This window comes from Salvelinus alpinus, chromosome 17 (assembly GCF_045679555.1).
Source record: "Salvelinus alpinus chromosome 17, SLU_Salpinus.1, whole genome shotgun sequence".
NCBI lineage: Eukaryota > Metazoa > Chordata > Actinopteri > Salmoniformes > Salmonidae > Salvelinus > Salvelinus alpinus.
The window spans coordinates 41,182,239-41,208,515 of NC_092102.1; the positions used below are offsets into that span (position 1 = coordinate 41,182,239).

Below are 26,277 nucleotides of genomic sequence, written 5' to 3' on the forward strand. Positions count from 1 at the left end.
TTAATGGTTTTTCTTGGATTGTGAGTGTTTGTCTCATTTTGAAAGGTAAAGAAAAGAGAAAAAAAAAAGTTATGAAGTCTTTTTACGTTGCATGTTGGAATATACAAGGATTGAAGTCCTCTGCTTTTGGGCTAAAGAGCAGAAACCCAGACTTCCTGAAAGAAATTGATGATGTTGATATTTTAGTACTACAGGAAACATGGTGCAGAGGTGATGTTTCCACTGGCTGTCCACTAGGTTATAGGGAGATAATCATACCATCCACTAAATTAAAAGGAATCAAACAGGGCAGAGACTCAGGGGGAATGCTAATATGGTATAAATCTGAACTAATTAATTCAATCGAATTGATCAAAACAGGAGAATTCTTTATCTGGTTAAAAATCAACAAGGAGGCTATCTTGACAGATAAAAACGTCTTCCTCTGTGCCACATACATTCCCCCCTCAGAGTCACCCTACTTCAACGAAGAGAGCTTCTCCATTCTAGAGGGAGAGATGAGTCACTTTCAGGCCCAAGGCAACGTACTGGTCTGTGGAGACCTGAATGCTAGAATAGCAGAAGAACAAGACACTATTAACAGTCATGGGGATAAACACCTACCAGGAAGCAATAACCTTTCCCTCCCCACGTACCCCCACAGAAACAACTATGACAAAGTGAAAAACAAAAATGGATTACAGCTCCTGAGGCTCTGTCGAACACTGGGTCTGTACATAGTCAATGGCAGGCTGAGAGGAGACTCTTTTGGTAGGTACACCTACAGCTCATCCCTTGGCAGCAGCACTGTAGACTACTTCCTCACCGACCTAAACCCAGAGTCTCTCAGAGCCTTCACAGTCAGCCCACTAACACCTCTCTCAGACCACAGTAAAATCACAGTGTATCTGAGAAGAGCAGAACCCAACCATGAAGCATCATGGCCCAATAAATTACATGGTACTAAACAAGCCTATAGATGGAGTGCAAACAGTACAGACATCTACCAAAAAGCAATTAGTAGCCAAAAAATACAATCTCTCCTGGACAACTTTTTAGCCTTAACATTCTCCTTCAGCAATGAAGGTGTAAATTTGGCCGTTAGGAACATAAACTTTATATTTGACAAATTAGCCTCCTTGGCTAATCTAAAGAAGCATAAGAGCAAACCAAAAATAACAGATAATGAAAAATGGTTTGATAATGATTGCAAAAATCTAAGAAAGTCATTGAGAAATATATCTAATCAAAAACACAGAGAACCAGACAACAAAAATATACGCCTTCAATATGGGGAAACACTGAAGCAATACAAACGCACCCTAAGAACAAAAAAGGAACAGCACATTAGAAATCAGCTGGATGGAATTGAGGAATCCATAGAATCAAACCACTTCTGGGAGAATTGGAATAAATTAAACAAACCTCATCATGAGGAGTTGGCTATCCAAAATGGGGATATGTGGAGAAATCACTTTGCAAACCTCTACAGCAATATAACAAAGAGCCCAGAACAAAAAGATATACAAGAAAAATTACAAATCCTTGAATTAGCAGTCAAAGACTATCAGAATCCTGTGGATACCCCAATTACAGAAGAAGAATTATTGGAAAAAATATGCAATCTCCAACCCAAAAAGGCCTGTGGTGCTGATGGGATTTTAAATGAAATGATCAAATATACAGACCACAAATTCAAATTGGCTATACTCAAACTCTTCAACATTATCCTCACTGCAGGTATTTTCCCCGATATTTGGAACCAGGGACTGATCACACCAATCTATAAAAATGGAGACAAATTTGACCCAAATAATTACAGAGGAATATGCGTTAACAGCAACTTGGGGAAAATTCTCTGCAGTATTATAAATAGCAGACTACATCATTTCCTTGACGAACACAACGTCCTGAGCAGAAGCCAGATTGGATTTCTAAAAAATTATCGTACAACAGACCACATTTACACCCTCCACACTCTAATTGATAAACAAGTTAACCAAAACAAAGGCAAAATCTACTCGTGTTTTGTAGATTTCAAGAAAGCATTTGATTCAATTTGGCACGAAGGTCTTTTTTATAAACTAATAGAAAGTGGTATTGGAGGGAAAACATATGATTTTATTAAATCAATGTACACTAAAAACAAATGTGCGGTTAAAATTGGCAACAAGCAAACAGACTTCTTCTCTCAGGGGCGGGGAGTGAAACAGGGCTGCCCAATAAGTCCAACATTATTTAACATCTACATGAATGAATTGGCAAAAACATTAGAAGAATCGACAGCACCTGGTATCACCCTACACAACACTGAAATCAAGTGTCTGCTGTACGCAGATGACCTGGTGCTGCTGTCTCCCACTAAAGAGGGGTTACAGCAACACCTAGATCATCTTCACAGGTTCTGTCAGACTTGGGCTCTGACCGTTAACCTAAAAAAAAACAAATATAATGATATTCCAAAAAAGGTCCGGAAATAAGGATGACAAATATAAATTCTATTTGGACACAGTTCTATTAGAACACACCAAAAACTACACATATCTAGGACTAAATATCAGCAACACAGGTAGCTTTCACATGGCTGTGAATGAGCTGAGAGACAAAGCAAGAAGAGCATTCTATGCCATTAAAAGGAACATCAAAATTGAAATTCCAATTAGAATCTGGCTCAAAATTTTTCAATCAGTTATAGAACCAATTGCTCTATATGGCAGTGAAGTATGGGGTCCACTCTCTAATAATGAATTTACTAAATGGGACAAACATCCAATTGAAGTATTGCATGCAGAGTTTTGCAAGACTGTATTGCAAGTACAAAGAAAAACTCCAAATAACGCATGTAGGGCAGAATTGGGCCAATATCCCCTCCTCATTCGAATAGAAAAAAGAGCCATCAAATTTTACAACCATCTAAAAACAAGTGACCCTAAAACATTCCATCACACAGCTCTACAATGTCAAGAGATGAAACCAGAGAAGAGTCCCCTCAGCCAGCTGGTTCTGAGGCTCAGTTCACCAACCCAAACCAACCCCATAGAGCCTCGGGACAGCCCTCAGAAAATCTGGCCCAACCAAATCATCACAAAACAAAAAGAAAAATATATAACCTATTGGAAAGACACCACAAAAAATCAAAGTAAACTTCAATGCTATTTGGCTCTAAACAGACAGTACATGGTGGCAGACTATCTGACCACTGTGACTGATAGAAAACTGAGGAAAACATTGACTAGGTACAGACTCAGTGAGCACAGTCTGGCTATAGAGACCGGTCGTCACAGACAAACCTGGCTGCCCAGGGAGGACAGGCTGTGCTCACTCTGCTCCAGGGGAGAGGTAGAGACAGAAGTGCATTTCCTACTACACTGTGACAAATACTCAGACCTAAGAGCATATTTCTTTCCCAAAATTATAATTCAATACAAAGAATTTGAAACTATAAAAGATGAAGAAAAATTCAAATATTTGTTGGGTGAAAAGCCAAAATGTGCAGTTTTGGCAGCCAAATATGTGTCCTCCTGCCACAGCCTGAGGGACAGCCAGTGAAAAATGCAAAGTAATGTTGATAATATTTCCCATTTAGCTTAGTTTTGTTTTGTCTTTCGTACCAGGTCATGTGTCTTCTCAGTCATGTTGACACTGGTCTACTACTGTTGCTTTAATGTATTGTTGTTCTGATTAATATTGTTGTTGTAGCTGTTATTAATGGTAATCCCATGTCCACTACTACTATTATTATTACTGTTAGTCCCACCATTTATTTATATATAAATATATATATATTTTGTGTATATATATACATATATATTTTATTTAAATTTTTCGATATGTATACTTTGACAATGTAAGTAATAATAACTTGCCATGTCAATAAAGTCAATTGAATTGAATTGAATTGAATTGAATTGAGAGAGAGAGAGAGGGGGAGGGAGAGAGAGTGAGGCAGAGGGGGAGCGAGAGAGAGAGAGAACAATAGTCTACTATTTATTCAGCTTGTCTTTAACCCTAACAACAGTTTAAACTTTTTCCAGCCTATAGCTTTACGTTCAGCTTTCCATTTCACTTTGCATACAGTGTGCTATCCCTTTTACACATGTAAAGATTCCATTTTAAGGGGGCATTTCCAGCCATTTGGCCCAGATTTATGAGTTATTTTGTTATTCTCTGCATGCTTAACAAGATTTCCGAGCAGTCGTATTCATAGTTTCACTGCTGGCCTTTTTCTTTCTGACTTAAGTGTCTGAGAAGTTGCTTGTAGCCTGCTACCGCGCTATGCTGCGTGTCAGGTCTATAAACAATGTCTCTATTAAATAGTGCAGGAGGCCATATTGAGTGAGAGATATTTCTATTAGAAGTGGTGTGTGTAAGAGTGGGGATATCCCAGTGTGTGTTAGCTTTGGTCATGTTTAAACAGCATGCTTGAAACATGCAATGGTGCTTGTCTGAGGGAACAGGCGTGTGATTCCAGCACCTCTACTCCTATTTGGAAGTCCCCTTGACACACACACACAGACACACACAGAGGTTGCGGAGTTTCCCCAATCACACATGAATTAGAGAACAATAAGATTATGAATTATTAACATTATTAAACACATAGAAGAGGTCAGTAGCAGGTGGTAATGGGATAAGATGATTATCTATAGTGCATGTGTTCTACAGTATAAGCATTCCAATAGACTAAAGTGGCTTCCTCTCCACTCTTACCTATCCTCCCTCCCTTCTCCCTAACCTCTCCTCATCTCCTTTAGTGGTCTTAAAACAAAGGATAGGTGAAAGCCAAATATATCGTACATTAGTGCAGGTGAAGGAGATGAAAGGAGGAGTAGAGGCCAGTTTTACTGCTCTATTGTTGTGTGTGGTGGTTGGTTAGGGGAAACTGTAAGTGTTGGGTACACCCTTGGCAGCACTTTATTCTATAGCTAGAGGACTCCTGATAACTGCAGGAGTGATAAGTATAATTGTAGTCTTTATCTGTTGTTGTCTAGTACTGTCTTTTTGCTAACTAGGGCCATCTACTTTAAGTGCTGCCTGTCTTCCCAGTGTCCTACTTGATGTGTGAACTGCTGACTGCTCACCACAGCTGATTGTTTTCACATCAACCAGGGTCAAGGGGCAGGGCAATTTGTGATTGTTGTTGTACCGGAATGTGTGCTCTTCATCTTTGCAATTAGTATTATCAATTAGTATTAGTACTTCAGTCTCCCGTTTTCGCAGCGGCAGTCGTGTAAGCGGGGGTCGTGTAAGCGTGGGTCGTGTCAGCGGGGGTCGTGTCAGCGGCGGTCTCGTGGCAAAGCTAAGACAGTTCTGCTGAGTTTTTCTGCAGTTAATCAAGGAAGGAAAGAGAGGAAGGCTCCACACCACTCTGTCTCTTGAGTATCTTACCTAGTTATTTTCAGATGATCTCATTTTGCTGTTTTGTAGCTTTGGCAAGTATGTGTGTTTTCTATACCTGTTCACTCCTCTCCAGGTAGGCTTTGCAGACCCTACCCACCCCTTGGATGCAATCCTTCTAATTTAGTGTACCCTGCGTGCACAACCCATGTGGAATTCATGGTCTCTGGCAGCATTTGGAACTGCTGATGTGCGGTCATGAACTCAAGAGTTAATCTCAGCCTATGCTGCCCTTCAGTCCCTTGACACTTTGGCCCTGACAGAGACATGGGATCACCCCAGAAAACCCTGCTACTCCAGCTGCTCTCTCTTCATCTGACTACATTTTCTCTCATAGTCCGAGAGCATCTGGTCGTCACGGTGGTGGAACAGGTCTAGTCATTTCTCCTAACTGGAGATTCTCTTTTCTCCCTCTCTCTCTCACCTGTCCATCTCCTCATTTGAGATCCATGCTGTCACTGTCACTTGTCCACTCGAGCTTAACATTATTGTCATCTATCACCCACCAGGTGCCCTTAGAGAGCTCCTCAATGACCTTGACACCTTGATAAGCTCACTTCCTGACGATGGCTCACCGCTCTTCGTCCCGATGTCTGCCTTCGATTCATTTCTTTCCAACTCTCTCTTTCCACTCTTTGACCTCACCCTTTCCCAGTCCGCTCCCACTCACAAGGCAGGCAATATGCTTGACCTCATCTTTACTAGAGGTATTCCTACTAATCACACTGCAACCCCCCTCCGTGTCTCTGATCACTACTTTGTTTACTTTTCTGTCTCTCTTTCCTCCAACCCGAGCCACTCAGCCCCTACACAGATAGAGTGTGACGGCACATGACTTCGCCTTCTCTCTCCCACTACTCTCTACTCTTCTATCCTATCATCTCTGTTAAATCCTTCTTCTTCCTGTCTACTGATTCTGCCTCTTCGACCTTACTCTCCTCCCTTTCCGCATCCTATGACTCGCACTGTCCCCTTTCCTCTTGGCCGGCTCGGCCCTCCCGCTCCGTGGCTGAGTGACACATTGTGAACTTACAGAACAGGGCTGCAAGCAGCTGAGCGAGGAAAACTAAACTTCAGGAGGACCTATCATCCTTTCACTCACTCTACCTTCTCTTCCTTTGTACCTGCTTCTAAAACTGCTTTCTATCACTCAAAATGTCAAGCTTCTGCCTCTAACCCTAGGAAACTATTTCCTTCCTTTATCCTCCTGACTCTCTCTCCTCTGTTCTCATCCTCCTAGATTTATCTGCTGCCTTCGACACTGTGAACCATCAGATCCTCCTCTCAACCCTCTCAGGGCTGGGCGTCTCAGTCTCTCCACACTATTGGATTGCATTCTACCTGGCAGGCCGCTCCTACCAGGTGACGTGGGGAGGATCTGTTTCTGCACCACGTACTCTAATTACTGGTGTCCCCCAGGGCTTGGATCTAGGCCCTCTTCTCTCTATACACCAAGTCACTCGGCTACATCATATCCTTACATGGTCTCTCCTATCATTGCTATGAGGATGACACTCAATTACTTTTCTCCTTCCCCCCTTCTGACACCCAGGTGGCGACACAGATTTCTGCGTGCCTGCCAGATATCTCAGCTTGGATGTTGGCCCACCACCCCAAGCTCAACCTCGACAAGATGGTGCTGCTCTTCCTCCCAAGGAAGGCCTGCCTGCTCAAAGACCTATACATCACGGTTGACAACTCCATGGTGTCCCCCTCCCAGAGTACAAAGAACCTTGGTGTAACCCTGGAAAACACCCTGTCGTTCTCTGCAAACATCAAAGCAGTGACTAGTATCCATAGAGTACGACCCTACTTCACAGAGGAAAAGGCGCAGGTTCTAATCCAGGCACTTGTCATCTCCCATCTGGACTACTGCAACTGTTGGTTGGGCTCCCTGCTTGTGCCATCAAACCCCTGCACGTTATCCAGAACGCTGCAGCCCGCCTGGTGTAAAACCTTCCCATGTAAAATGTACACCTTAAATGATTTCTTAGTACATATAATGCCAGAGACACTCTTATCAATGGGAGACTATCCAGACAGCACACCTGATAGCCCCCAAGCTGCTTCTGTCAGACACACACATATATAAACACACACACACACACACACACACACACACACACACACACACACACACACACACACACACACACACACACATATTCACACACACACACATTACAACACACACACACACACACATTACAACACACACACACACACACACACACACACACACACACACACACACACACACACACACACACACACACACACACACACACACACACACACACACACACACAGTCTTGTGGGGACATACAATTCAGTCCCATTCAAAATCCTATTTTCCCTAACCCTGAACCTAGCTCCTAACTCTAAAACTAACCCTACCTCCTAACCCAAAATCTAACACTAACAAAAATACAAAAAACAGACATTGAATATCCCTTTGAGCATGGTGAAGTTATTAATTACACTTTGGATGGTGTATCAATACACACAGTCACTACAAAGATAGAGGTGCCCTTCCTAACTCAGTTCCTGGAGAGGAAGGTCCATGGTACAGGCCAATGGTGACTTTAAAACAGATACAGAGTTTAATGGCGGTGATAGGAGAACAGTGAGGATGGATCAACAACATTGTAGTTACTCCACAATACTAACCTAAATGACAGAGTGAAAAGAAGGAAGCCTGTACAGAATACAAATATTCCAAAACATGCATCCTGTTTGCAATAAGGCACTCAAGTAAAACTGCAAAAATATGTGGCATAGAAATGAACTTTAAGTGTTATATTTGGGTCGTAAACAACACAACAAGTCACTGAGTATCACTTAATATTTTCAAGCATGGTGGTGGCTGCATCTTGTTATGAGTATGCTTGCCATCGTCATGAACTAGGGAGTTTTTTAGGATAAAAAGACAGAATAGAGCTAAGCACAGGCAAAATCCTAGAGGAAAAACTTGTTCAGTCTACTTTCCAACAGACACTGGGAGAAAAAACCTTAACCTAAAACACAAGGCCAAAATATACACTGGAGTTGCTTACCAAGATGACATTGAATGTTCCTGAGTGGCCTGGTTCCATTTTTGACTTAAATCGGCTTGAAAATCTATGGCAAGACTTGAAAATAGCTGTCTAGCAATGATCAACAACCAACTTGACAGAATAAGAATAATGTGCAAATATTGTACAATCCAATTGTGCAAAGCTCTCAGAGACTTACCCTGAAAGACTCACAGCTGTAATCAAGGTGATTCTAACATGTATTGACTCATTTACTTATGTACATTTGCAAAAATTCAAAAAAAACCTGTTTTCACTTTTCATTATGGGGTATTGAGTGTAGATAGCTGGGAAAAAAATATTGAATCCATTTTGAATTCAGGCTGTAACATATCAAAATGTGGAATACGTCAAGGGTTAGGAATACTTTCGGAAGACACTGTATCCATTGAGCTCTCTTCTAACAGGGACTAATTTGAGTGTCCTAAGGGAAGTTGGAGATGATCCTGAGATGATGTTATTGACACTAAACTCAGAGAGAGTTTTGTATGAGGGGGGAGTATAAACTAACCTCACACATAAATCAAAAATACTTATCTGGCAGCCTCATATCTAAATGACTGTAAGTTGGCAAGGATGGAGATGGAGTGGTGGAGGAATGGAGGTGAGAAGAGAGAGGGGATTTCTTTGATGATGATCAGACCACAAGTAGCTGCCTCTGAGGATGATATGTGTATTACTGTCAGCTCAGACAAAGAGAGAGGAGCAGAACCTAGCACATACCAAATCAATGTCTAATCACATCTTTCAGCTGTGTGGTGGGTGTGTGTGAGTGTGAGTGTGTGTGAGAGAGAGAGAGAGAGAGAGAGAGAGAGAGAGAGAGAGAGAGAGAGAGAGAGAGAGTACTAACCTGGTCCATTGGGGCTCTGTGGTTGGCGTGGGGTGGTCCTCTTGCAGGGGTCCGGTGGTGTGGGTGAGCAGGGTGTGCCGGGTGAGCCGGGTGTACCCCCGGGTGGGGGTGGTGAGGATGGTGAGGATGATGAGGGTGTAGATGTTCTTCATCATAGTTGTCTGCTATGAGCTTCATCCTACTCTGGGTCTGGAGGAGAACATTTACAATTTATAGTGTGTTTAGCATTTTTCAATCTCAAAACCCTTTACATGGAATGGGAGAAACTCATTCTACCCGTTCCACCACCAATATGCAGCTACCCGTTCCTCCACCAATATGCAGCTACCCGTTCTGTTATGCTGGTGAATGAGGACCCAAAAGCGACGTAATAGTAACAGAGTCTTTATTCCAGTATTAAACAAATAATGATTCTCCTGGAATTATCAATGGTCAATCCAAAACAGGAAACTGAAATCCTCTCGTCAATAGAGAGGAACGACTGGAGACGCGACCACAGACTGCAGGTCGCTTCAGGAAGGCACTGGCCGTAGCTGACATAGACACCTGCTCACACGCAGCATCTGAAGAAGGCAAAGAACACGACAGGGCGGAACAAGGACACAGGAACAGCAAACATCAAACAAGAATCCGACCAGGCAGAAGCGGAAAACAGAGGGAGAAATAGGGACTCTAATCAGAGGGCAAAATAGGGGACAGGTGTGAAAGAGTAAATGAGGTCGTTAGGAGAATGAGAAACAGCTGGGAGCAGGAACGGAACGATAGAGAGAGAGAGCGGGAGAGGGAGAGAGGCAGGAGGAGAGAGAGAGAGAGAAAGAGGGAAAGAACCTAATAAGACCAGCAGAGGGAAGCACAGGGACAAGACATGATCAAAGACAAAACATGACAGTACCCCCCCACTCACCGAGCGCCTCCTGGCGCACTCGAGGAGGAACCCTGGCGGCAACGAAGGAAATCATCAATCAACGAACGGTCCAGCACGTCCCGAGATGGAACCCAACTCCTCTCCTCAGGACCGTAACCCTCCCAATCCACTAAGTACTGGTGACCACGTCCCCGAGAACGCATGTCCATGATCCTTCGTACCTTGTAAATAGGAGCGCCCTCGACAAGGACGGGGGGGGGGAGGGAAGACGAACGGGGGCGCGAAGAAAAGGCTTGACACAAGAGACATGGAAGACAGGGTGGACGCGACGAAGATGTCGCGGAAGAAGCAGTCGCACAGCGACAGGATTGACGACCTGAGAGACACGGAACGGACCAATGAACCGCGGAGTCAACTTGCGAGAAGCTGTCGTAAGGGGAAGGTTACGAGTGGAAAGCCACACTCTCTGACCGCGACAATACCTAGGACTCTTAATCCTACGTTTATTGGCGGCTCTCACAGTCTGCGCCCTGTAACGGCAAAGTGCAGACCTGACCCTCCTCCAGGTGCGCTCACAACGTTGGACAAAAGCCTGAGCGGAGGGAACGCTGGACTCGGCGAGCTGGGACGAGAACAGAGGAGGCTGGTAACCAAGACTACTCTGAAACGGAGATAGCCCGGTAGCAGACGAAGGAAGCGAGTTGTGAGCGTACTCAGCCCAGGGGAGCTGTTCTGCCCAAGACGCAGGGTTTCGAAACGAAAGGCTGCGTAATATGCGACCAATCGACTGATTGGCCCTTTCTGCTTGACCGTTAGACTGGGGATGAAACCCGGAAGAGAGACTGACGGAAGCACCAATCAAACGACAGAACTCCCTCCAAAACTGTGACGTGAATTGCGGACCTCTGTCTGAAACGGCGTCTAACGGGAGGCCATGAATTCTGAACACATTCTCAATGATGATTTGTGCCGTCTCCTTAGCGGAAGGAAGCTTAGCGAGGGGAATGAAATGTGCCGCCTTAGAGAACCTATCGATAACCGTAAGAATCACAGTCTTCCCCGCAGACGAAGGCAGACCGGTAATAAAGTCTAAGGCGATGTGAGACCATGGTCGAGAAGGAATGGGAAGCGGTCTGAGACGACCGGCAGGAGGAGAGTTACCTGACTTAGTCTGCGCGCAGTCCGAACAAGCAGCCACGAAACGGCGCGTGTCCCGCTCCTGAGTAGGCCACCAAAACCGCTGGCGAATAGAAGCAAGCGTACCCCGAACGCCGGGGTGGCCAGCTAACTTGGCAGAATGAGCCCACTGAAGAACAGCCAGACGAGTAGAGACAGGAACGAACAGAAGGTTACTAGGACAAGCGCGCGGCGACGCAGTGTGAGTGAGTGCTTGCTTTACCTGTCTCTCAATTCCCCAGACAGTCAACCCGACAACACGCCCTTCAGGGAGAATCCCCTCGGGGTCGGTAGAAGCCACAGGAGAACTAAAGAGACGGGATAAGGCATCAGGCTTGGTGTTCTTATTTCCCGGGCGATAGGAAATCACGAACTCGAAACGAGCGAAAAACAACGCCCAACGAGCTTGACGTGCATTAAGTCGTTTGGCAGAACGGATGTACTCAAGGTTCTTATGGTCAGTCCAAACGACAAAAGGGACGGTCGCCCCCTCCAACCACTGTCGCCATTCGCCTATGGCTAAGCGGATGGCGAGCAGTTCGCGGTTACCCACATCATAGTTGCGTTCCGATGGCGACAGGCGATGAGAAAAGTAAGCGCAAGGATGGACCTTATCGTCAGACTGGAAGCGCTGGGACAGAATGGCTCCCACGCCCACCTCTGAAGCGTCAACCTCGACAATGAATTGTTTAGTGACGTCAGGAGTAACAAGGATAGGGGCGGATGTAAAACGCTTCTTGAGGAGATCAAAAGCTCCCTGGGCGGAACCGGACCACTTAAAGCAAGTCTTGACAGAAGTCAGAGCTGTGAGAGGAGCAGCCACTTGACCGAAATTACGAATGAAACGCCGATAGAAATTAGCGAAACCGAGAAAGTGCTGTAACTCGACACGTGACTTAGGAACGGGCCAATCGCTGACAGCCTGGACCTTAGCGGGATCCATCTGAATGCCTTCAGCGGAAATAACAGAACCGAGAAATGTGACAGAGGAGACATGAAAGGCGCACTTCTCAGCCTTCACGTAGAGACAATTCTCCAAAAGGCGCTGGAGTACACGTCGAACGTGCTGAACATGAATCTCGAGTGACGGTGAAAAAATCAGGATATCGTCAAGGTAAACGAAAACAAAGATGTTCAGCATGTCTCTCAGTACATCATTAACTAATGCCTGAAAGACAGCTGGAGCATTAGCGAGACCGAACGGCAGAACCCGGTATTCAAAATGCCCTAACGGAGTGTTAAACGCCGTTTTCCACTCGTCCCCCTCTCTGATGCGTACGAGATGGTAAGCGTTACGAAGGTCCAACTTAGTAAAGAACCTGGCTCCCTGCAGAATCTCGAAGGCTGACGACATAAGGGGAAGCGGATAACGATTCTTAACCGTTATGTCATTCAGCCCTCGATAATCCACGCAGGGGCGCAGAGTACCCTCCTTCTTCTTAACAAAGAAAAACCCCGCTCCGGCGGGAGAGGAAGAAGGCACCACGGTACCGGCGTCGAGAGAAACAGACAGATAATCCTCGAGAGCCTTACGTTCGGGAGCCGACAGAGAGTATAGTCTACCCCGAGGGGGAGTGGTCCCCGGAAGGAGATCAATACAACAATCATACGACCGGTGAGGAGGAAGAGAGTTGGCTCTGGACCGACTGAAGACCGTGCGTAGATCATGATATTCCTCCGGCACTCCTGTCAAATCACCAGGTTCCTCCTGAGTAGAGGGGACAGAAGAAACAGGAGGGATAGCAGACATTAAACACTTCACATGACAAGAAACGTTCCAGGATAGGATAGAATTACTAGACCAATTAATAGAAGGATTATGACATACTAGCCAGGGATGACCCAAAACAACAGGTGTAAAAGGTGAACGAAAAATCAAAAAGGAAATGGTCTCACTGTGGTTACCAGATACTGTGAGGGTTAAAGGTAGTGTCTCACATCTGATACTGGGGAGAGGACTACCATCTAAGGCGAACATGGGCGTGGGCTTCCCTAACTGTCTGAGAGGAATGTCATGTTTCCGAGCCCATGCTTCGTCCATAAAACAACCCTCAGCCCCAGAGTCTATCAAGGCACTGCAGGAAGCAGCCGAACCGGTCCAGCGTAGATGGACCGACAAGGTAGTACAGGATCTTGATGGAGAGACCTGAGTAGTAGCGCTCACCAGTAGCCCTCCGCTTACTGATGAGCTCTGGCCCTTTACTGGACATGACATGACAAAATGTCCAGCAGAACCGCAATAGAGGCAAAGGCGGTTGGTGATTCTCCGTTCCCTCTCCTTAGTCGAGATGCGAATACCTCCCAGCTGCATGGGCTCAGTCTCTGAGCCGATGGGAGGAGATGGTTGAGATGCGGAGAGGGGAAACACCGTTAACGCGAGCTCTCCTCCACGAGCTCGGTGACGAAGATCTACCCGTCGTTCTATGCGGATGGCGAGTGCAATCAAAGAGTCCACGCTGGAAGGAACCTCCCGGGAGAGAATCTCATCCTTAACCTCAGCGTGGAGTCCCTCCAGAAAACGAGCGAGCAACGCCGGCTCGTTCCAGTCACTGGATGCAGCAAGAGTGCGAAACTCTATAGAGTAATCCGTTATGGATCGATCACCTTGACATAGGGAAGCCAGGGCCCTGGAAGCCTCCTTCCCAAAAACTGAACGATCAAAAACCCGTATCATCTCCTCCTTAAAGTTCTGATAAACGTTAGAACTCTCAGCCCTTGCCTCCCAGATAGCTGTGCCCCACTCCCGAGCCCGACCAGTAAGGAGTGATATGACGTAAGCGATCCGAGCTCTCTCTCCTGAGTATGTGTTGGGCTGGAGAGAGAACACAATATCACACTGGGTGAGAAAGGAGCGACACTCAGTGGGCTGCCCAGAGTAACATGGTGGGTTATTAACCCTAGGCTCCGGAGACTCGGAAGACCAGGAAGTAGCTGGTGGCACGAGACGAAGACTCTGAAACTGTCCTGAGAGATCGGAGACATGAGCGGCCAGGGTCTCAACGGCATGACGAGCAGCAGACAATTCCTGCTCGTGTCTGCCGAGCATTGCTCCCTGGATCTCGACGGCAGTGTTGCGAGAATCCGTAGTCGCTGGGTCCATTCTTGGTCGGATTCTTCTGTTATGCTGGTGAATGAGGACCCAAAAGCGACGTAATAGTAACAGAGTCTTTATTCCAGTATTAAACAAATAATGATTCTCCTGGAATTATCAATGGTCAATCCAAAACAGGAAACTGAAATCCTCTCGTCAATAGAGAGGAACGACTGGAGACGCGACCACAGACTGCAGGTCGCTTCAGGAAGGCACTGGCCGTAGCTGACATAGACACCTGCTCACACGCAGCATCTGAAGAAGGCAAAGAACACGACAGGGCGGAACAAGGACACAGGAACAGCAAACATCAAACAAGAATCCGACCAGGCAGAAGCGGAAAACAGAGGGAGAAATAGGGACTCTAATCAGAGGGCAAAATAGGGGACAGGTGTGAAAGAGTAAATGAGGTCGTTAGGAGAATGAGAAACAGCTGGGAGCAGGAACGGAACGATAGAGAGAGAGAGCGGGAGAGGGAGAGAGGCAGGAGGAGAGAGAGAGAGAGAAAGAGGGAAAGAACCTAATAAGACCAGCAGAGGGAAGCACAGGGACAAGACATGATCAAAGACAAAACATGACACGTTCCTCCACCAATATGCAGCTACCCGTTCCACCACCAATATGCAGCTACCCGTTCCACCACCAATATGCAGCTACCCGTTCCACCACCAATATGCAGCTACCCGTTCCACCACCAATATGCAGCTACCCGTTCCACCACCAATATTCAGCTACCCGTTCCACCACCAATATGCAGCTACCCGTTCCACCACCAATATGCAGCTACCCGTTCCACCACCAATATTCAGCTACCCGTTCCTCCACCAATATGCAGCTACTCGTTCCACCACCAATATGCAGCTACCCGTTCCAACACCAATATGCAGCTACCCGTTCCACCACCAATATTCAGCTACCCGTTCCACCACCAATATGCAGCTACCCGTTCCACCACCAATATGCAGCTGCCCGTTCCACCACCAATATGCAGCTGCCCGTTCCTCCACCAATATGCAGCTACCCGTTCCACCACCAATATGCAGCTACCCGTTCCACCACCAATATGCAGCTACCCGTTCCTCCACCAATATGCAGCTACCCGTTCCTCCACCAACATTCAGCTACCCGTTCCACCACCAATATGCAGCTACCCATCCACCACCAATATGCAGCTACCCGTTCCGCAACCAATATTTAGCGACCCGTTCCTCCACCAATATTTAGCGACCCGTTCCTCCACCAATATTAAGCTACCCGTTCCTCCACCAATATTTAGTGACCCGTTCCTCCACCAATATTTAGTGACCCGTTCCTCCACCAATATTTAGCTACCCGTTCCTCCACCAATATTCAGCTACCCGTTCCTCCACCAATATGCAGCTACCCGTTCCACCACCAATATGCAGCTACCCATCCACCACCAATATGCAGCTACCCGTTCCGCAACCAATATTTAGCGACCCGTTCCTCCACCAATATTTAGTGACCCGTTCCTCCACCAATATTTAGTGACCCGTTCCTCCACCAATATGCAGCTACCCGTTCCACCACCAATATTCAGCGACCCGTTCCTCCACCAATATTTAGCGACCCGTTCCTCCACCAATATGCAGCTACCCATCCACCACCAATATGCAGATACCCGTCCCACCACCAATATGCAGATACCCGTTCCTCCACCAATATGCAGCTACCCATCCACCACCAATATGCAGATACCCGTCCCACCACCAATATGCAGATACCCGTTCCTCCACCAATATTTAGCGACCCGTTCCTCCACCAATATTTAGCGACCCGTTCCTCCACCAATATTTAGCGACCCGTTCCCCCACCAATATGCAGATACCCATCCCACCACCAATATGCAGATACCCGTCCCACCACCAATATGCAGATACCCGTTCCTCCACCAATATGCAGCTACCCATCCACCACCAATATGCAGATACCCGTCCCACCACCAATATGCAGATACCCGTTCCTCCACCAATATTTAGCGACCCGTTCCTCCACCAATATTTAGCGACCCGTTCCTCCACCAATATTTAGCGACCCGTTCCACCACCAATATGCATATACCCGTTCCTCCACCAATATTCAGCTACCCGTTCCACCACCAATATGCAGCTACCCGTTCCTCAACCAATATGCAGCTGCCCGTTCCTCAACCAATATGCAGCTACCCGTTCCTCCACCGATATTTAGCGACCCGTTCCTCCACCAATATTCAGCTACCCGTTCCTCCACCAATATGCAGCTGCCCGTTCCTCAACCAATATGCAGCTACCCGTTCCTCCACCGATATTTAGCGACCCGTTCCTCCACCAATATTCAGCTACCCGTTCCGCCACCAATATGCAGCTACCCATTCCTCCACCAATATTCAGCTACCCGTTCCTCCACCAATATGCAGCTACCCATTCCTCCACCAATATTCAGCTACCCGTTCCTCCACCAATATTTAGCACCTGGATGATTCACAGCAGATAGACTGTGCTATAATTCTCACATCACGTTGGCTACAACACTGCTAAAGTGATACACTCGTACCTGTATACGGTTGAAAATGGCAGATTTGGGCACTAGTAAGCACCTAAATTTGAACGGCTGTACAGTAATTCTATACATGACGTCAGAGCTCAGGCTCTGTGCGTCACAGTGCTGTGTGGGTTTTATACTGACTGACGTTCTGAACTTGAGCACCATCCCTCCTGGTAACTGGGAAACTTTTGCAAAAAAATTTACTGATCAAAGTGAGGAAATTCTGTGAATTAAATGACTTGATGTATTTTGAAAGATGAGATAAATACTGCTTTTGTGTTTGAAATCAAGCCAAAAACCCATGAGTCCAAATGTGCACTTCACATTTCCATATCATAAAGCTCATGTCATATCCAGTGTCAACGTTTCTGATCACTGTGTGATGTACAGTTACAAGATGACATGGCTTCATACCCTGGTTGTTCTGAACACAATGAGCCTGTTAGTCGACTGTGAAGAAAACACCTGGATGCACTCATGACTCCTTTCTATGGCACCAAAGTTATCTGTTTCCCTGAATTGCCTTGTGAAAGCTGAACACTGTAAGATCATATTTTATAACTTTGCTAGTTATGTTGGTAATAGAACAAGCTGTCAAATGATGCCGAGCTGACCCAGATTGGGATTTATAATGGACCGTTTTTGGATTGCGTAAACAACAACAACAGTAAATGTGATGGTAGGGATGCAGGGATGTGTTCCAAACAAAACAACTACAAGTGTGCTTGCTCTAGTTCCTCAACGACACAACTAGGAGAGACCAACTTAGAGTTGAAGATCCATGGAGGCCATTTCCCTCCAGTGTAAAGGGTTAAATTCACTTTGTGAATGTCATTTATTTTGGTTTTGGTGTGACCCTTGCTCAAAAACCAATTTCCCTCTGAAATGATAAAGATTGATTCACGTTGACTGAAATTACTTTGAAATTGTTTACTGTCTGCTCGGGAAAAATAAACGTTGAGTTCACAGAGTTCTAAATGATTGGCTGTTTGTGTGGGATAGGGGGAATACATGTGTTGAAAGCAGCCGAAGACTGAAAAAGCATGGCGCTAACAAACAACTTTTGACAGGTCATAAATTGAGCGAGGCATAGTTACTAATGAAACTATGGTGATTCTGTCAGACGGCATCCATATTTCAGATGAAGACTTCATTGGATTATATCAGTGCCGTGACAGAGTGGTTAGTGATGTGTTGTTCCTCAGCATAGCTGCAGGCTGGGAGGCTTATGGGTGATGAATCACACTCCTTTACTCCACTAATGATTCAAATTACACTGAAATATGCAGAGAGAGAGAGAGAGAGAGAGAGAGAGAGAGAGATAGAGAGACAGAGAGACAGAGAGGCTCTGGTCTAAGTTAGAGGAGGTTGTGTTCTGCAAGACACCAGAGTTAGAGGAGGTGTAGACTGGGAGGTGAGTGGTTCTTACTGAGAGATTAGAGAGGAGTTGACTAGATGGTGAGTAACAGGTAGTTAGGAAGGGTAGGGAACAGACACAATCACATACACACCTTTGGAAGGGTCTGGCTGGGTCAGACACTAGTGGTTAGTTGTATTAGCAGGTGTGATAATGTGGGGTAAGATAAGGTGAGATAAGGTGAGGTGAGATAAGGTGGGGTAAGGTAAGATAATGTGAGTTAAAGGTGGGGTAAGGTGAGATAAGGTGGGGTAAGGCGAGATACGGTGGGGTAAGGTGAGGTGGTTGGGATAAGGTGAGGTGGGGTAAGGTAGGGTAAAGTAAGGTGAGGTAAGTTGGGGTAAGGTAGGGTAAAGTAAGGTGAGGTGAGGTGGGGTAAGGTGAGGTGGGGTAAGGTAGGGTAAAGTAAAGTGAGGTAAGGTGGGGTAAAGTAAGGTGAGGTGAGGTGGGGTAAGGTAGGGTAAAGTAAGGTGAGGTAAGGTGGGGTAAGGTGAGATAAGGTGGGGCATGGTGAGATAAGGTGAGGTAAAGTGGGACAAGGTGAGGTCAGGTGAGGTAAGGTGGGGTAAGGTGGAGTAAGGTGAGGTGAGTTGGGGTAAAGTGAGGTGAGATAAGGTGGGGTAAGGAGAGGTGGGGTACAGTGAGATAAGGTGGGGCATGGTGAGATAAGGTGAGGTGAGGTGGGATAAGGTGAGATAAGGTGGGGTACAGTGAGATAAGGTGGGGTACAGTGAGATAAGGTGGGGTACAGTGAGATAAGGTGGGGTAAGGTGAGATAAGGTGAGGTGAGGTGGGGTAAGGTGAGATAAGATGGGGTAAGGTGAGATAAGGTGGGGGAAGTTGAGATGGTTGGGATAAGGTGAGGTGGGGTAAGGTAGGGTAAGGTAAGGTGGGATAAGGTGAGCTGAGTGAGATAAGGTGGGGCGGGGTGAGGTTAGGTGAGTTGGGGTAAAGTGAGGTAAGAAGGTGGGGTAAGGAGAGGTGGGGTACGGTGAGATAAGGTGGCGTAAGGTGAGATAAGGTGAGCTGAGGTGGGGTAAGGTGAGCTGAGGTGGGGTAAGGTGAGATAAGATGGGGTAAGGTGAGATAAGATGGGGTAAGGTGAGATAAGATTGGGTTAGGTGAGATACGATGGGGTAAGGTGAGATAAGGTGGGGTCAGGTGAGATAAGATTGGGTAAGGTGAGATAAGATGAGGTAAGGTGAGGTTAGGTTAGGTGAGATAAGATGTGGTAAGGTGAGAAAAGATTGGGTAAGGTGAAATAAGGTGGGGTCAGGTGAGATAAGATTGGGTAAGGTGAGATAAGATGGGGTAAGGTGAGATAAGGTGGGGTCAGGTGAGATAAGATTGGGTAAGGTGAGATAAGATAAGATGGGGTAAGGTGAGGTTAGGTGAGATAAGATGTGGTAAGGTGAGATAAAGTGGGGTCAGGTGAGATAAGGTGGGGTAAGGTGAGATAAGATGGGGTAAGGTGAGATAAGGTGGGGTAAGGTGAGATAAGGTGGGGTCAGGTGAGATAATATTGGGTAAGGTGAGATAAGATGGGGTAAGGTGAGGTTAGGTGAGATAAGATGTGGTAAGGTGAGATAAGGTGGGGTCAGGTGAGATAAGATTGGGGTAAGGTGAGATAAGGTGGGGTAAGGTGAGATAAGGTGGGGTCAGGTGAGATAATATTGGGTAAGGTGAGATAAGATGGGGTAAGGTGAGATTAGGTGAGATAAGATGTGGTAAGGTGAGATAAGGTGAGGTTAGGTGAGATAAAATGGGGGCAAGGTGAGATAAGATGGGGTCAGGTGAGATAAGATGGGGTAAGGTGAGATAAGATGGGGTAAGGTGAGATAAGGTGGGGTAAAGTGAGATAAGATGGGGTAAGGTGAGATAAGATGGGGTAAGGTGAGATAAGGTGGGGTCAGGTGAGATATGATTGGGTAAGGTGAGATAAGATGGGGTAAGGTGAGGTGAGGTTAGGTGAGATAAGATGTGGTAAGGTGAGATAAGATTGGGTAAGGTGAAATAAGGTGGGGTCAGGTGAGATAAGATTGGGTAAGGTGAGATAAGATGGGGTAAGGTGAGATAAGATTGGGGTAAGGTGAGATAAGATTGGGTAAGGTGAGATAAGATAAGATGGGGTAAGGTGAGGTTAGGTGAGATAAGATGTGGTAAGGTGAGATAAAGTGGGGTCAGGTGAGATAAGATGGGGTAAGGTGAGATAAGGTGGGGTCAGGTGAGATAAGATTGGGTAAGGTGAGATAAGATTGGGTAAGGTGAGATAAGATAAGATGGGGTAAGGTGAGGTTAGGTGAGATAAGATGTGGTAAGGTGAGATGAAGTGGGGTCAGGTGAGATAAGATGGGGTAAGGTGAGATAAGATGTGGTAAGGTGAAATAAAGTGGGGTCAGGTGAGATAAGATGGGGTAAGGTGAGATAAGATTGGGTAAGGTGAGATAAGATAAGATGGGGTAAGGTGAGGTTAGGTGAGATAAGATTTGGTAAGGTGAGATAAAGTGGGGTCAGGTGAGATAAGATGGGGTAAGGTGAGATAAGATGGGGTAAGGTGAGATAAGGTGGGGTCAGGTGAGGTGATATAAGGTGGAGTAAGGTGAGAAAAGGTGGGATAAGGGAATGTATTTGTTTATTTTATTAGGATCTATTTTATTCCTCATTTGGACTATTCTTCAAATAGTCCTTAAACGTTATAATACAATCACATTTTCAAATATAGCACACTGTTACAAACAACAGACATGATACACTAATATCTTGACCAGATAAAAACTGATGGATGGAAAGATGGATGGGTTTCTTCATCTGCCATAGTCCTGCACAAACTATTGTTTGAATGTATATATTGAAAGGTTTCTGGTTTGCTCAGATAAATTATTCAATTTCTTTATTGCTCTGAATCAAAATGTTGTATTGCCTATTTCTCTTTTCTGCCAGGATAACACAAAGATGGTGGACAGTCTATTCCTAGTATTGACTGTCTGTCTCTTACCAACTGAATACTGTTGTGAATAAGCCGCTCTGGATAAGAGCGTCTGCTAAATGACTTAAATGTAAATGTGAATGGAGTTTGGCCATTTTAAATGGTGTACATTGTGAAATAAAATAAGCATGTTTTTTTTCAATGATCTTGTTGATTGATGACCACCCAAGAGCATTGACCATGACTACAACAGATGAACCATATCTCCACCTTAAAACAATCCTTGCTGCTTTGTTCTGTTCAATCTGCAGCCTCCTAATTTGACTTGCTGATGCATGTCCCCAGACCACAGAACAGTAGTTCACCTGACTACCAAATAATGCCTGGGTTGTTTGCTTAAGAATATTTCCCGGGAGACATCCTTCTGATCATGCTTTTTTTAATACATAGATGAGTTACCTGAGTCGACCATGATAAGCAGTTGTCTAGCTGCAGCCCTAGTAGTTTGGTATCTGCCACTTCCTCAATTTGTACTCCCCGCATGCTTAATCGCATCCCATGCTGTGTTGGCCTTTTCCTGATGGTTTTCTTGGCATTCAAAATAAGTTTGTTCCGGCAAACCCACTCCCTAATATTTCCCAGATCTACTTCTAGAGCCTGCTGTACCTGTTGAACCGATTGTCTTGCTGTATAAATTGTAGTATAATCTGCAAATATAGTAGTTTGAGTTTCTGATAAGGCATAAGGAAGGTCGTTGGTATACAAGACCAGTCAAAAGTTTGAACACACCTACTCATTCAAGGGTTTTTCTTTATTTTTACTATTTTCTACATTGTAGAATAATAGTGAAGACATCAACACTATGAAATAACACATATGGAATCATGTCGTAACAAAAAAATGTTAAATCAAAATATATTTTAGATTCTTCAAAGTAACCATTGTCATAACGTGGCCCTTTCTGGGTTTGATCGTGGCTTCCCCCTCTCTCCTACACCCAGGTTCTGTTATCTCAGGTCGTAAATTCCTGGCGGAGACTCTCTCCCCCTTTTCATGCAGACATAGAGACCACAGAGTGAACAAAGGATTTCACGTGGCCAAACTCCTAAATCCCCAAAATGAGAAAATGAAACTATGTGTCCACTGTGAGAATGTGGGAAGGGTCCGTAGACACCTAAGGGACAGTTATGTTGAGTGTGTTTAATTTGGTGACCTCGCGAAGGACAGGAAACATGCATAACTATATCTCGGAATGTGTACATTTCTCAATTATGGTGTTTGCATCTAATTGTTGTATAAAATAAATGAGTAAAGATGAAACTATTTGTGAAATTTGATGTTAACCTTTAATTTTGAGAGAATTGTATTCCCTGTAAAGTTTAACTAGTCAGTGGCCACGCCCCCGTGAGCACAGACATAATCTGGTGTCATGGAACCGCCCTCTTCTACTGTTACAAATAAAAAACCCTCCTAAGAAAATCCTCTTCAGACTAATCAAACCCACAGTGTGAGCTGTGATTGCGAATAGTTAAGACCACAAAAACCTCAGTGTAAGCTAAGGTTGCAATGGTTGATGAATTCCTAACCATACCACGTGGAGCATTGGCTACACGGCTGGAAATGGTTAAACTCTGAGACTATTGATCCCTACAGAATAAGAGCAAATCTTACATACTAATTACTAGTCTGCAGCTAGAAATTATGTAAACCTGGGATGCGAATACCGACAACCACCGAAACATCTATTCTATGAGAACATTTCTGAATGGTACTCTGAAGTATCTATTCTACCACGAAAGACTTTGATCTTCGGGGAAAGAGAGACTCGGATTAACTCTCCAGCAGACGGACCGGATTCCAACAGAGAAGACAACAATGACATACACCGTAAATATGTACTTGCAATTATTCTTGAATGAGCGGCCGTTCATGTGCAAAGGATTAGAATTTCAATGTATATAATTATAGACTGCGTAATAAATCAATTTTGTCTTTCCCGCTCTTTCTCAGTCCACACCCCCTTCCCTTTGTCCACCAAGCAGTCATATCGGTTTAGCCCACTAGGGAATCTTCCCTATCATTGTTAGTTTATGCATTTCTGTGATTACTTAGTTAGTTAGTAAATAAATGATAAAGCCAATTGGTGTATGGATGATTTATAGTAAACGCTGGGTTTGTGCAGATAACCAACAATTTACGACGTTCAGATGAGACTGACGTGAGGTAAAGAATAATTAATACACAGATGAAGACTAATTGATCAGATATTAAAATATCGGAATAGTTATATTTGGAAAATTATAACGTTGTAATCTGAAGATTTTCCGTGGTGCTCCAACTTCCTAGTTAATTAAATGTACATGATTAGTTTAATCACATAATAATAATTACAGAGAATTGATTTGATAAAATAACAGTCTTCATCTTTAATGATGCCAAAGATACGACACTACCCTATGCCTTGATGACAGCTTTACACACTCTTGGCATTCTCTCACTTGGAATGCTTTTCCAACAGTCTTGAAGGAGTTCCCACATATGCTGAGCACTTGTTAGCGGCTTTTCCTTCACTCTGCGGTCCAACTCATCCCAAACCATCTCAAGTGGGTTGAGGGCGGGTGATTGTGAAGACCAGGTCATCTGATGTAGCACTCAATCACTCTCCTTCTTGGTCTAAATGCATAGCCTGTAAGTGTGTTTTGTGTCATTGTCCTGTTGAAAAACAAATTATAGTCCCACTAAGTGCAAACCAGATGGGATGGCGTTTCGCTGCATAATGCTGTGGTAGCCATGCTGGTAAAGTGTGCCTTGAATTCTAAATAAATCCCTGACAGTGTCACCAGCAAAGCACCCCTACACCATCACACCTCCTCCTCCATGCTTCATGGTGGGAACCACACATGAGGAGATCATCCGTTCATCTACTCTGCGTCTCACAAAGACACAGCAGTTGGAACCAGCAAACTCAACTTTGAACAAGGACAGATTGTCAATGTCCATTGATTGTGCATCTTGGCCCAAGCAAGTCTCTTCTTATTATTGGTGTCCTTTAGTAGTGGTTTCTTTGCAGCAATTCGAGTTGCAAAGAAAAAGCCATATCTCAGACTGGCCAATAAAAATAAAAGATTAAGATGGGAAAAATAACACAGACACTGGACAGAGGAACTCAGCCTAGAAGGCCAGCATCCCGGAGTCGCCTCTTCACTGTTGACGTTGAGACTGGTGTTGTGCGGGTAAACTAGACACTCTAATGTACTTGTCCTCTGCTCAGTTGTGCACCGGGGCCTCCCACTCCACTTTCTATTCTGATTAGAGACAGTTTGCACTGCTCTGTGAAGGGAGTAGTACACAGCTTTGTACGAGATCTTCAGTATTTTGGCAATTTCTCACATGGAATAGCCTTCATTTCTCAGAACAAGAATAGACTGATGAGTTTCAGAAGAATGGTCTTTGTTTCTGGCCCTTTTGAGCCTGTAGTCGAACCCACAAATGCTGATGCTCCAGATACTCAACTAGTCTAAAGGTCTGTTTTATTGCTTCTTTAATCAGAACAACAGTTTTCAGCTGTGCTAAAATAATTGCAAAAGGGTTTTCTAATGATCAATTTGCCTTTTAAAATATTAAACTTGGATTAGCTAACACAACCTGCTATTGGAACACAGGAGTGATGGTTGCTGATAATGGGCCTCTGTACGCCTATGTAGATATTCCATAAAAAATCTTCAGTTTCCAGCTACAATAGTCATTTACAACATTAACAATGTCTACACTGTATTTCTGTTCAATTTGGCGTTATTTTAATGGACAAAAAATGAGCTTTTCTTTCAAAAACAAGGACATTTGTAAGTGATCCCAAACCTTTGATGGGTAGTATATCTCTCATCATTGAATAGTTCAATCTTTCCAATGTATTCTGAAGCATCCAGCGTGTTTGCAGGCAGAGTGTAAAAAACAAAACAAAACTATGGAGGTACACTGCCTTCGGATAGTATTCAGACCCCTTGACTTTTTCCACAATTTGTTACGTTACAGCCTTACTCTAAAATTGATTTAAAAATAAGTAAATAATAATAACCAATGTAAACACAATACCCCATAATGACAAAGCTAAAACATACTTTTATAAATGTTTTCTAATTTATTAAAAATGTATTAAAATCTGAAATATCACATGTACATTCTCCCCAGTCTGAGGTCCTGAGCACTCTGAAGCAGGTTTTCATCAAGGATCTCTACGTATTTTGCTCCGTTCATCTTTCCCTCGATCCTGACTAGTCTCCCAGTCCCTGCTGATAAAAAACATCCCCACAGCATGATGCTGCCACCACCATGCTTCACCATAGGGATGGTGCCAGGTTTCCCCTTGAAGTGACGCTTGGCATTCAGGCCAAAGAGTTCAATCTGTATTTCATCATCTCATGGTCTTAGAGTCTTTAGGTGGCTTTTGGCAAACTCCAATCGGGCTCATGTGCCTTTTACTGAGGAGTGGCTTCAGTCTGGCCACTCTACCATAAAGGCCTAATTGGTGGAATGCTGCAGAGATGGTTGTCTCCCATCTCCACAGAGGAACTCTGGAGCTCTGTCAGAGTGACCATCGGGTTCTTGGTCACCACCCTGAGCCAAGGCCCTTCTGTGGGACCTTATATAGACAGGTGTGTGCCATTCCAAATCATGTCCATTCACTAGAATTTACCACAGGTGGACTCCAATGAAGTTGTAGAAACATCTCAAGGATGATCAATGGAAACAGGATGCACCTGAGCTCAATTTCGAGTCTCTAAAAACCTGTTTTCGCTATGTCATTATGGGTTATTGTGTGTAGATTGCTGAGGATTTTTTTTTATTTAATCAATTTTAGAATAAGGCTGTAACGTAAAAAAATGTGGAAAAAGTCAAGGGGTCCGAATACTTTCCGAAGGCACTGCCTGTAGGTAGATACACCCAATACAAAACTTTAA

At 44.7% G+C, this 26,277-nt stretch overlaps 1 protein-coding gene across 1 annotated transcript in view; it reads right to left on the reverse strand.

Moving 5' to 3' along the window:
* Window positions 1-26,277, reverse strand: part of LOC139542954 (ERC protein 2-like) — a 440,697-nt gene that overhangs the window by 110,290 nt on the left and 304,130 nt on the right. The window contains exon 14 of the mRNA XM_071348974.1: window positions 9,301-9,489. Within this exon, the coding sequence (XP_071205075.1) occupies window positions 9,301-9,489 (189 nt within the window). The remainder of the gene's footprint in view (window positions 1-9,300; window positions 9,490-26,277) is intronic.